The 13,629-nt window shown below is 34.4% G+C and overlaps 1 protein-coding gene across 1 annotated transcript in view; it reads right to left on the reverse strand.

The window, feature by feature from the left end:
* The window catches only part of LOC145299335 (diisopropyl-fluorophosphatase-like), a 59,646-nt gene that overhangs the window by 3,348 nt on the left and 42,669 nt on the right, over positions 1–13,629 (reverse strand). Inside the window, exons 3-5 of the mRNA XM_080144393.1 lie at positions 11,243–11,386; positions 5,802–5,933; positions 3,008–3,224 (exon numbers count right to left, since the gene is read on the reverse strand). Coding sequence (XP_080000519.1) covers positions 3,008–3,224; positions 5,802–5,933; positions 11,243–11,386 — 493 coding nt within the window. The remainder of the gene's footprint in view (positions 1–3,007; positions 3,225–5,801; positions 5,934–11,242; positions 11,387–13,629) is intronic.

Below are 13,629 nucleotides of genomic sequence, written 5' to 3' on the forward strand. Positions count from 1 at the left end.
TTATATACCCACATACTGTTGAATTTTTAGTTAACCAATCAGCTTCCTAGTTTCCACCACACCCATCCTAATCAACCAATAGGCAGGCACTTATAGGACAAAGATACAGTTGACCTTAGGTTCACCCTTCCTTTGTGTGTGTTTTTCATGGGAACAGTAGATATCTAAGTAAGCTGACCTATTTTCAACCTAGGTGTAGTTAGATGTGATTTTTTTTATGTATTGAGCATTGTTAAAGTAAATACTGAAAATTTACGCATAAAATTATATTTTTGTAGATTAATTTATGTGGTTAAATGAAGTAGTATATATATATAAAGAACAAGTAGTTAATAAAACATGCTAAAAAACACTTTGAAAAAGAGTTAAAAACATATTTAATTTTAAAAACGAAGCACAAAATAAGTGGATAGTCCTTAATCCGCAGAGTTTCAAAGAAATACTTTTCATCAGAGGGTAGGATTTAACAAAATGCAGGATCGGATTTTGCTTGCAAAAGTATTAAATGAAATGATAAGCAAGTTATAGATCTTACTTGATAACAAAAAGTGAAAGAGAGGGAATAGGGTGAATAAAAAAAGTGATTTCACATAAATGGACAGTCTGGTGAAGGGTAAAATATTCAATAACGGTAAAATCCAAAAAATATATACATATATATAAACAAACGTTAAAGACAACAGACAGTTTCCGTTTGATTAGACCTTTCTATTTTTGGAATTTTTCTGACGATCAAAAGAATTAATATAATTTCCATGTGTAGTTCAAAGTTGGCTGCTGTGGTGCTTTTCGTCTTTCCAAGTAAGTTCTACATGAGTGACCTCAAAAACCGAACATTTAATAACACGAATGAACCCTCTATATGTGTACGGTATGTCGATGATATGCTCATTCTAGCCAACATCAACAAACAAATACTAACACTTAAGAACCTTTTCCAAGACAACTCCATACTCAAATTCATCAGAGAATTAAATGTTAATAACAAAATCCTTTCATCAATGTTCTTATAGATACTTTCAACAACACATTCAAAACCTCCAACTACAAAAAAACCCAGCAACCTATATTTTTGCTTTCTAAATTTTAAGAGCAAATGACAAAATAGCCATCATAAAAACCTTAACTGCACCAACCTTATATCCTGATAAAAAAACACTTTTTCTCAAACTAAAACATACCAAGCAAGTGCTTATCAATAACAGATTTCCAAACTATATTGTTGACCAACAAATAAAATAAAAATAAAAAATACAACCACAAATAGTAATACCCCAAAACAGCAAAATCCTAATACCATTAACCTATTCTACTGTAACCAAATGTAACCGAGCTTTAAATTAAAAGAAAAGGCCATAAAAATATCCATTGATATGTTTCCCCTCACTGACAATCATAAGATTAGACTTATCATATAATATAAAAAATTTAAAACCTAAAATCTAGCAGTAAGTAATAATGCCTCCTCTACCCTCAAACCACTAGAACGAATCAATGTCATTTATAAGTTCAAATGAAACTTTGGAAAATGAAGCTCCTATAACAACAATAAAACTAATAGTCATGTTGGTTATATCAGTTATACAACAACTACCCTATCAGGTTGCCTTTCCATGCATAATACTGAGTCTAGTGCAATATTACAACATTTATAAAAAAAAACATAACTGCCCCTCCTCTGAAGTTAGAGAAATTCTTGTCAGCAACACACAAATAATACACCACAAAAAGAAACATCAAAAAGTTAAAAATACTTGAGGCTATATACATAAAAATGAAAAACTCACATTTCAATCCAGTGAAAACATACTCAAATGCTTGTCATAACCCCTCCTACTCTCTACTTGACACAGCACTGACCACAGAACTGGACACCCTTCTCTCCTACACTGGGCACTCAGTTTGCATACATACACCATGCTGCTATATAGAAAAAACTGATGTCCAATATTCCTTAACTTTTAGTCTCTTAGAATAAAACTATTCTTCATTGCCTGGAACAAAAGTGTTATATAACTGTTAAGTTTTGAGACATTGTGTTGAACAAAGATGGCGGCGTAGTTCAGATCAGTAACCAAGATGGCGGCGTAGTTCAGATCAGTAACCAAGATGGCGGCCAAGAATTAAATGCGGTTCGTGACGTAGTAAATGGCGAACTGATTGAATCCAAAATTCAACAATTTTTATAATAATTTTGAAACATTTTCATTGGTTGTTTAGCCCAGCTGTTGGTTATAAAAATGATTGGCAAATCCATTCATCTTATACCCCCATTAGGAGTCAAAAACATTTTACAATAACTTTTAACCCTTTCCCGCCCAAGGAATCTATATCTAAAATCTCAAGTGTTTAGACCCAAAATTGTCGGAGGAGTTTGGTAAAGTTCTCAAAGGTCAAATCGTTGAACTTTGGCCCCTTAACAGCCAAATTTCTGTCCAAAAACCAATCACATCGATTTTCCCAAATCTCAGTACCCTGTATATCAAATTTCGAGTCTGTAGACTAAAAATTGACATACGTAGGGAAATGTACACAGACACACAGACACGTTCACTTTTATAGATATATATAAGATATAAATCTGAGGTTATGATGATTACAAAAATATCAACTTTGTAGTTGTTTGTTGTATTTACATTAAGTTTTACCTTGATATGCAAACAGATTTGCTCTTTATACAATAAATTTTCTTAAAAAATAAAAAAATTCACACAAAATTAATGTATTTTTTTCCTTCCTTAAAAGAAGACAGGAACTTGTTACCCATTTATTCATCAGGTATTTCTAAGTGCACACCCACATATTTCTAAGTGCACACCCACATATTTCTAAGTGCCCACCCACATATTTCTAAGTGCACACCCACATAAGTACGACAGATACTCAGCATTCCTTAACTTTTATAAATTGATACTAATCCTTTAGGATAAAAACAAATTCACACACAATTCATGTTAAATATTTGCTTTTCCTTAAAAGAAAATGGGAAGAAAGAAGCTATGCTGACCTGGAATGTGACCCCATACTTGTTTGTTTTCAATCTTTCCTGGACCTTTGATATCATAACCCCAGAGTTTTTTGGTTGGAGTTTCCGCAACAATCAGTTTACGAGGACGTCCGTCTTTCATGTGAAGCACGGCAATACCATTTGGAAATTGAAGACCTGTGTCCACTCGGATCATCTCACTATCAGTTGTGAAACAGTAAACGCTGCCAAAATTCTCCTTAAAAGAATAAAAAAAATGAAAAAAAAAAAAATTAAAAGATGAAATAAAAAAAATTTCTCGCAAAATCTATTTCACCAAATATTTGCTTTGTCGTGCGATTAATTTTGACATACATATATATTTAAACACAGTAGTGTTTGAATATATGGTTAAGTGGCAGTTTTAATCATTTAGAACTGTCTTAAAGCTTCACCGCTCACTCATTTTTGGACCAAATTTCCAACAATTATTACAATTTATAGATCACTTTCTTGGCTCTATTGTGAAAAAAGAATTTTAATTTTCGTTCAGTTGATGATGAATTTACTGGTGTTCAAATCTGTAAAAAAAACGTACAGAGGTGAGCAACGTTCTTTTATGATCGGTTTCCATAGCAACTACGTCACTTCAGCTCTCGCGAAAAGAGAAGTAACAAGTGAAACAGAGAGAATGAAAGAATGAAAGGGAGATTATTGGGGGGTATTTTATTGAAAGCAGACGAGTGCCGTACATTGTTATTACATATGTGTATGTCATGTTGACTGAAATTAAACATGTGTATGTCATGTTGACTGAAATTAAACATATGTGTATGTCATGTTGACTGAAATTAAACATGTGTATGTCATGTTGACTGAAATTAAACATGTGTATGTCATGTTGACTGAAATTAAACATGTGTATGTCATGTTGACTGAAATTAAACATGTGTATGTCATGTTGACTGAAATTAAACATGTGTATGTCATGTTGACTGAAATTAAACATGTGTATGTCATGTTGACTGAAATTAAACATGTGTATGTCATGTTGACTGAAATTAAACATGTGTATGTCATGTTGACTGAAATTAAACATGTGTATGTCATGTTGACTGAAATTAAACATGTGTATGTCATGTTGACTGAAATTAAACATGTGTATGTCATGTTGACTGAAATTAAACAAAGAACAACTGAATTTATTGGAAGCCTGAAAAAATCATGGGTTACAATAGAAAAATGCAAGCATGAAAAGAAATATGGTTAAGCTAAAAAATGGAAAAATAAAGGACTAGTTGTTAAAACTGGAAAAGAAAAGGACAAGATATTCTAGTAAAAAATATGAAAATTTATAATTTAAAATATTGCTGCATTAAGAATTATTTTTTTTTAAAATTCAATTTATAACATTATATAATCAATTCTTAATGCTGCAAGATTTTAAGTTATAAATTTATTATATTTTTTTTTACTAGAGTTATAAATTTATTATATTTTTTTTACTAGAATATCTTGTCTTGACTGGGCAAAACCGAGTGCACCCCCCCTGCTAGTAGTATGTATATATATATATATATATATATGTATATACACACACACATAATAGAAAATTAATAGCATTAGTGTGTGTGTGTGTGTGTGTACAACTCCCCTACAGCCCACACCACTGCACTGATCATGACCAAACCTGACATAATGATGGTCTCTGACCTAGGGATGGTGAACACCATTTTGCAAAGTCAAGATCAAAGGTTAAGGTCAGGAGCTGCTAAAAACAGCCTATCCTGCCTTGACAGAGTACAAAATAGACTTCGTGGTTTAGTGGGGGATGCCCTTTTCTCTTTCCTGCAACCTCTCTCCCACAGAAGAGACGTTGCAAGCCTGTTTTTGTCTTATCGTTATTTCCATGGCAGGTGCACATCTGAGCTCCAATTTCTCGTCCCCCCTTGCCAATCTTTCACGAGAAACACCCGTCTGGCTGAAACTACTGTCAATAATTTTCCCCACTCTTTATCTGTACCTAAATCCAAACGTAGATTCCATGAGCAAAGCTTCTTTCTTAGAACTGCATGCCAGTGGAACTCTCTGCTGCTTGCCTGTTTCCCACCTGACTACAACTTGGTCGTCTTCAAGTCCAACATAAACAAACTCCTGACAAACCGCCCCCTTAAGTAAGACACTCTATCAAAACCCCCAATACTAATGATTACTACAATACTATCTGATTGATTACTGTACATGCAATAACCCTTATCCCTGAGTGGCCTTCGGACCTTGTTAAGTGGTGACCCCCCCCCCATGTAAAAAAAAAAAAAAAAAAGCAACTTGTATTCAACAAATTGTTTCTTATAGATAGTGTATAATTATGTCTCAAAGATAAGTAAATCAAAACAAACAAATACAACAAACACAGAGGAAATTGTATTAAAATTTTTTTTTAAAGTTACACAAGTCTTTAAAATGTCTTTTACATAAATTCTTATTTTTTATGTTACAAAAATCTTTACGTTAAAAGAGTTAGAACTTTCAAGTAAGTTTCAATAAAAGTAAAGAATTTTTCATGTTAATAATTTCCTTTTCTTTTCATCTTGGATCACTAGGGGAAATTATTGGTTAGGTTAAAAAAAAAATGAAATATATTAGAACATAAAGAAACAGAATTTCTTCATTTCATAAAACAAAAACAAATTTAAACAAAAAATATCTCAGTCAAGAATGTATTCCTGTGCCATTTGTCATTTGTCTAAAATCAGATATGTATATTCTATCTGCACATTTAGTAATTCAAACTAAAAAAAGATGCAAAGATATAAAAAAGAAAAAAGAAACTCACCTTCATTGAATTTGAATAATCTTCAGGTGCAATTTGTCCCGCCGGTGCAGTAATCCACAAATTGCCACGATAATCAAAAGCGCAGTCATTGCATCCTTGCATAAATCGACCATCAGAATCTTCCTTGGCAATCTACAACAAAATAAAAGAACATCTTCATAAGATAAAAAAAAAAAAAACAGGTATAGGATGTAGTGAGCTATATACCATAAGGCAATGTTTCACGTTTGCTATACATGCATAATGAGATTAATTTTACCCAGAAAAAAAAAAAAGTTCAATTTTCCCAGGTGAGAATGTAGTAACCATTCTGTAGATAAACACTGAAACAAAAATGCAAGAAGTAAAATAACAAATGTATATAATTTTAAGATACTTTTGGATTTAGCGACCCACAGTTTCCACAAAGTTTCTCGGGTGTGCTCGGCTGCTGATGGGAATAAGCAGAAGAGGCCGATCACAAAACATCAAACTACTACAAGAAAATAATAATGATAAACAGGAAAAATATAGAAATATAATAAATAAAATTACAAACATGTATCTAACCCTAACCTGTGCAATTAAGATTAATTTGTTTTATTTCTTCCAATTTATAAAAAAAGTAGCCTTCATAGATTCATATTAACTAAAACAGACAATATGTTTGTTAAAAATTGGGGAATGCTTGGTCAACCCTTTTCGATTATTTCCGTCAGCTGCCAAGCAAGCCCGAGCCAACTTTGTAGAAATCACGAGGCAGTAAATGCAGAAGCACCAATTTTAGAGCAATTTTAATAGATGAGCAATAATGGTATATACAATTTTAATAGATGAGCAATAATGGTATATACAATTTTAATAGATGAGCAATAATGGTATATACAATTTTAATAGATGAGCAATAATGGTATATACAATTTTAATAGATGAGCAATAATGGTATATACAATTTTAATAGATGAGCAATAATGGTATATACAATTTTAATAGATGAGCAATAATGGTATATACAATTTTAATAGATAAGCAATAATGGTATATACAATTTTAACAGATGAGCAATAATGGTATATACAATTTTAATAGATGAGCAATAATGGTATATACAATTTTAACAGATGAGCAATAATGGTATATACAATTTTAACAGATGAGCAATAATGGTATATACAATTTTAACAGATGAGCAATAATGGTATATACAATTTTAATAGATGAGCAATAATGGTATATACAATTTTAATAGATGAGCAATAATGGTATATACAATTTTAATAGATGAGCAATAATGGTATATACAATTTTAATAGATGAGCAATAATGGTATATACAATTTTAACAGATGAGCAATAATGGTATATACAATTTTAATAGATGAGCAATAATGGTATATACACAGGTGGCAAAAAGAAAAGTCCGCACTTGTAATTTTTTCAAAAACTGCAAATTTAAGCTAAATTTAATGTAACTGTTTAAACAAACTATACCTCATTTGATTGGCCTTTTTATTCTTCTATAATTTTACCTGTTCATATTTCACTTTTAATTGAAACACAATAGAAAATGGTAGTTGTTCAGAAAGGTTACATTTGGATTACTAAAACGTGCCTTGTGACAACTAATCTGGTTGAAGAGTTCAGGTTAGACTGGATCCAAAAAAGGAGTCTTCAACTTAATAGATCCTGCACTATGATCCAAACTTCAACCCGTCTCATCACTGTAATGTTGCATCCCTGTTCCTATTTTACAAATATTTTAATGGGATGTGCTTTAACAAACTTTAAGCACTTGTACATAAATATCCCCGACTAACCCCAGAAATAGCAAAATCCAACTCCTACAATGTAGAGATCCGTAAATGCCAGAAAATCTTTTACTCTAATAGTTTCTTCCTTTGAACTGCTAAACTTTGGAATCCACAACCTATTTCCAGATTACTTGACTGCGCTTGTGCAGGAGTTCAAGTTTAATGTGAACAAATATTTCGCTGCTCAACTCCCTGCATAATGATGCTGTAAATTTGGTCCCAAATAGTAGCTCCTTATGGCCAAGTGGCACTGTGCCTTGTTTAGGGTAAAAATCAGTAAACAAAAACGTTTTTTGAAGTCGCAGGTGGCACATGTACGTCCTTCAATTCTGGCTCTTTTGGTGTAGAAGTAAATGCTTGTCTGTGCGCACCATCTCTGTGAAATTTTGTTGCAATGCAAATGGGACGATAACAACCAAGGTTAGGGATCCAGGAATGAATGATGACAAACACCGAACTACCGTCTACAGCTCTGTTGAACCAAACTTAAACCTCTTAATCAATTACCCAAATGTTGCAGGTTTTATGAGTATTTTAACAGAATGTGCTCTAACAAACTAAGCACTTCTACTCCCTCGACATAAATACCTCCGACTAACCTCACAAGCAGCAAAATCCCACCCCTACACTGTAGAGATCTCTAGATGCCAAAAAACTTTCTAATCTAATCGTTTCTTCCTTTGAATTGCTAGACTTTGGAATTCCCTCACAATTTCCTGCTTCCTTGACTGTACTGTCATGCAGAAGTTCAAGAGTAATGTGAACAGACATCTTGCTGCTCAACTCCCTACAAAGCCTCCCTGCAAATTTGGTCTCAAATAGTAGCCCCTTATGTCTAAGTGACACTGTGCCTTTTTTGGTTTAAAAAAAAAAAATGTCACAGGTTGCACATGTACGTCCCTCAATTCTGCTCTTTTCATGGAGAAGCAAATGCTTTTCAGTACGCAACGTCTTTGTGAACTTTTGTTGCAATGCAAGCAGGAGTTCTATTGAAATGTAATCAAACATGTCCAAGATGATGACTAACAAGGAAGAAGGAGTGAGATGGCTCTCAGTGACTGCCAATCAAGGGCTTATGTCACTGAGGTTCAGCTGTTTGGTTGAAAAGTTTAAGTTCCGTTTAGATAGAGTTCAAAAAAAAGTATCAAATCTAATTCAACCAATCAAATCAACCAAACTCCAACGCCTGTCCCATCACCAAAATCTTGCATTCCTGTGCCTGTTTTACAAATATTAATACCGCCAACAAACTCACCAAGCAGCAAACTTCCAGCCATACACTATAGAAATCCATAGATGCCAAAAAGCTTTATACTCTAATAGTTTCTTCCTTCAAATTGTGGGACTTTAGAATTCCCTCCTGTGTCCCTGCTTTACTGACTGTACTGACATGCAGAAGTTCAAATGTAATGTGAACATACATCTCACTACTCAACTCCCTACATATTATCTTTATAGATTTGATTCCAAATAGTAGTGTTATATATTAGTCTCCTGGAAAACGCTGAGGTGGCCTTGCTAATAGTTGATTGTAAGATCGACTATTATCAAAAATTAGATGTTTATTTAAAGAAGTTATTATGAAAGAACTTTATTATGATTATTGGTATTAGTGGGCCAGGTGATCTCAATATTCCATAAGAATCTTTCACTTAGTGATACAAGCACCAAAGTTGGCACAAATGACGTTCAGAACATATATTTTAAGAAAAGAACGTTAGCCATCAAAAAATTCAAGATGGCTGCCAGTTTTCAAGATGGCTGCAGAAGAAAACCTGACAAATTTCAATTTTGGTGCTTGTATCACCAAGTGAAAGACTGTTTCAGCAATTAAAATGAAAATTAGATTGTCTTAAAGGACAAATAATATTTATAAGTTTTGGAATGTAGTGAAAATCTTAGAAACAATAAAGAAATGAAGGAGAATCTTAAATACATAAACAAAATAGGTTTTCAAACCTAGGTAAAACAATAAATTTGGCCAGAGAAAACGAGATTACATAAACACCTAACAGGTGACTTCTCAGCCACATTTTCTCTGGCAAATTTATTGAAAAGACCTGACAGGTGACTTCTCAGTCAAATGATGTAAGCACAAAGTATTAGTTTTAATATATACAGGCAAGTTTGTTCAAAGAGGGTAGTTGAAGAGAAGACATCAGATAGTTCAAACGGGACTTGGAAGTTGGGAGAAGAGTTAGTCTCTCTTATGATGCGAAGAAGCAGCATATTTCAAGATAGCCAAAATATGGAAAAAAAAAAAAAAAAAAAGCGTTGCAATCTCTAAAGATGTCCGGCCAGAACCAGAGAATAAATGTTGTTATATATAAATATAACTATTGTGTCATGTTGTCTTTGAACAACTAGGTATGTGTTTATTTGTCGTTTAAAATGAACTGTTTTACATGTACTGTCCGCAACTGTTGAACATACCATCATCATCCGACATCTTTAATGTACAGACGGTATATTATATAGGCCGTTATGATATACACTCTCGCCATTCATCAAAGAACTTGTCTTCTTTTCCTCATCATGTACAAGCATTTGTTTGTACAAGTAATTGTAAATATATTGTCAATACGTCCACGTCATCGTTTCATGTTAGCACTACAACACAAGTTATAAGTCTATAAGATTTGATCTTCCTCCCATTACATACATAAAATACACCCCTTCAAGTCATACAGAACTCGACAACATAACAGTAGCCGCTTATGTTTGATGTGAAAATCAGTAAAAATAAATAAATAAATAATAATAGCAGGTTGCATGTGTACACCCCTTTTTTTTTTTTTTAAATTTTCTTCTTTTGAAGATTGTAACGTTGGGTATGGAGCAGCCAAACTAGCTGCTAATATTGCGCTGCTTTTTATTGCAACCAACCTAGAGCTCTTTTTAGTATTCTCGTTGTTCCCTTAAGTGCAATAGTCTGGATTTCTTTTGCACTTGGTTCACCAGGGATATTAGTTAGGTAGGACTTCAGGTTCTTCTCCATAAGCCCCGTAGCACCTATAATAACTGGTATGATTGATATCTCCCTAAGATTCCAGTTTCTTTTCATATCATACATGAGACCTTGGTATTTGGTCTGTTTCTCTCTTTCAGCTCAGTTCAGACGTCCATCATTAGGAACAATCACTTCAACCAAGGTTGCCACTTTTTCTGACTTATTCCATATAACTATGTTAGGTTTGACAGCAGCATTTTCAAGGTAGGGATTACATCTTTGTGTCTTTTCATGTGGAAGTAAATGGTTTTCTGCGTGCACCATCTCTATGGACCTTTGCTGCAATGCAAACGGGACAATAACAACCAAGAATGGGAATCTGAGGTGGTTTCGGGTTAGCTATTTGAATCTTCAATAATTGCTCAAAAATCAAAAATAAAATACTGGTAGAAACTGAAATTTTCACATGATTAGCGACATTTATTGGATGCATTTCTACTAGTATTTTGTTTATGTGAATAAACCAATCTTCACATGATTCTCTCTGTTATTGTCTCTTGGTTATATAAGGGAGAGAACTAATGTTAATGAAACAAAGTCAGCACCAAAAAATTAAGAATTGCATTTTTACTTGTATTAAAATCAGGAAGACCTGAGATCCGGATGAAAGAAGGAATTTTAAAAAGTGTGATTAAGACTCACCTGCTCAAAGTCCCCATTTGGTTTAACAAGTAATAAACCAAGTCTCATATCAGCCACAAATAACTCATTCTCATCTCGGTTACATTGGCAGCCAGCAGGAATTCCACCGTACCCATCAACATTTGGTTTGCAGATCACCGTTTTCTAAAAGACAAAGAAAAAACTGTAGAAGATATAAATGTGAAATGGTAAATGATTACTTTATGGAAAACTAGTCTAGGTGCCCGGCATTGCCTGGGTGTTTGGAGGTGTGTGTTGAGCTAAAAAAAAAAAATAAATAAAAGTGGTAGTAGGCAGACAGACTTGAACTCATACCGGGAAGGAGGAAAAGAATGTGAAAAAAAAAAGAACATAGTGTCTTTGCCGTTGTGTCCATTGCCAAACCGGAAGTGGTGAAGGTTTAAGTAAGGCTAGTCAATCGAAACTTTTGAAAATATTGGTGAAAAAAAGTGACCCCCTCCTTGTAGAAAAGTATCCAATTGAGGGTGAAGGAATGAATGTTTTTCACTAATTTTTCAATATTTGTCATCCGAAGGGCCGTGCTTCAAAACAATACCGATCTCATGAAAATCCGTTGCCTCTGTTGAAAGTTTTAGGCAGAATACAAACATACATACACACATTTGAACAGACAGGTGAGATTTATATTATAGACTAGCGGGAGTACCCGGCGTTGCCCAGGTGTTTGGAGGTGTGTGTGCTGTTAAAGAAACCGGGGGGGGGGGTAAAAGTTGGTAGGATCGAACCTGAAGCCCTGAGGCGAAGTTTGAAAATAAAATCGGCCAGCCAGAATGAGTTACTGAAAGATGTTTGAATTTATTTAAGTAAGAACCAAATTGACAGGTGCGCACATGGAAGTCGTCGAGCAATTTTATTTGTTATAAGCGAAGTAAAAAAAGAAAATAATGTTAAAACTTAAGCGGGGGTGGGGGGCAGTAATCAAAACATCGAAAAAAAACACAAAAAAATAACATAAGGCAAACGAACGATGTTAAATGTAAAAATCGAAAATACAAAAAAGAAAACAGAAAAATGGACACGTGAAAAATGGCTTGAAAAAGCCTGTTTTGATATTAAAATGTAAAAAATCGGTGGGTACCCAGGTGTTTTTGGGTGTGTGGTTGGGGGTGGATAAGCGAAGTAAAAAAAAAAACCCAGAAAACCAAACATTACGTGAAAAATGGCTTAAATAACACTGGTTCAATATTAAAATTTAAAAAAATTAAAAAAAAAAAAGAAAGACATCTCATACCACAATTCGAACCCAAAACGTTTAGATAATAAACCAACACACTAACCAACTGAGCTAACGTGACGTAAATGAAATTTAGTCAGTTTTTCAACTATTTAAAGTAAATCAGGTCAAGACGTCAACTGACGCATGCGTAGAACCGGTCGTCGTCACGAGAGGACCGTTTTTGTTGACCTCCCCCCTGTCGAAAATTGTCGATTTCGGGGTGAAAAAATGAACGTTTTTGGCCAATTTTTCGAGCAAAGGATGGAGCTTCAATACGATACCGAGTTTGTGAATTTTTGTTATATCTGCCGAAAGTTTTTAGCAGACACACAAACAAACATACAAACATTTTCGCTTTTATATATATAGACTAGCGAGGGGTACACGGCGTTGCCCGGGTGTTTTTCGGGGTATGTGAAAAAAACCCGAAAATGTGAAAAAAAAAAACAGGTGCCCGTGAATAAAAAAACGAAGTCTTCACGACGCGCAGTTGGAAAATAGTAAAGTGTTAAAAAAACAGATGCGCGTTTTTGATTGACGTGACAGCGATAGGTATTCAGCAGTAAGCATTTTGTGCGGGACAGTTTTGAATGAGGTGAATAAATCGGTTTGTTTGTTTGTTTTTAACAACCCGCTCCCTGTTTATTAGGAGGAGCGAAATGAAAGCTACAGTCTGATATGACGAAGTCAACATTGAACAAACATTACTTAGCTCTCTTGAGACAACTGGCTTTTGGCCTGTGGGTATTTATTTGCTCCCCCACCGAGCAAATTAGGCACAAGGCCGATTTTTATTGTGAGGAGTCAAGGGAGGGGGAAGGGAAAAAGGGGACCAGCTCCCTAGAGGAGGGAAATGGGAGCTGGTTAAAAGGTCAAGCATGTGGGGTTGCCCCCACATCTGGTCTTTGCTAGTCATAGCTAGTCCTAGCTAGTCATAGCTTGCAGTATCTGCCGGAAAGATACTACACTTTGATCTTGTCACCCGGGCCCCGGAGGGCGCGCGGGCAAGCGGCCTGTCGGCCTGTTGTATTTATTTGCTCCCCCACCGAGCAAATTAGGCACAAGGCCAATTTTTATTGTGAGGAGTCAAGGGAGGGGGAAGGGAAAAAGGGGACCAGCTCCCGAGAGGAGGGAAATGGGAGCTGGTTAA

Source organism: Euprymna scolopes, chromosome 2 (genome assembly GCF_053919585.1).
Source record: "Euprymna scolopes isolate OS-2025 chromosome 2, ASM5391958v1, whole genome shotgun sequence".
Lineage (NCBI taxonomy): Eukaryota > Metazoa > Mollusca > Cephalopoda > Sepiida > Sepiolidae > Euprymna > Euprymna scolopes.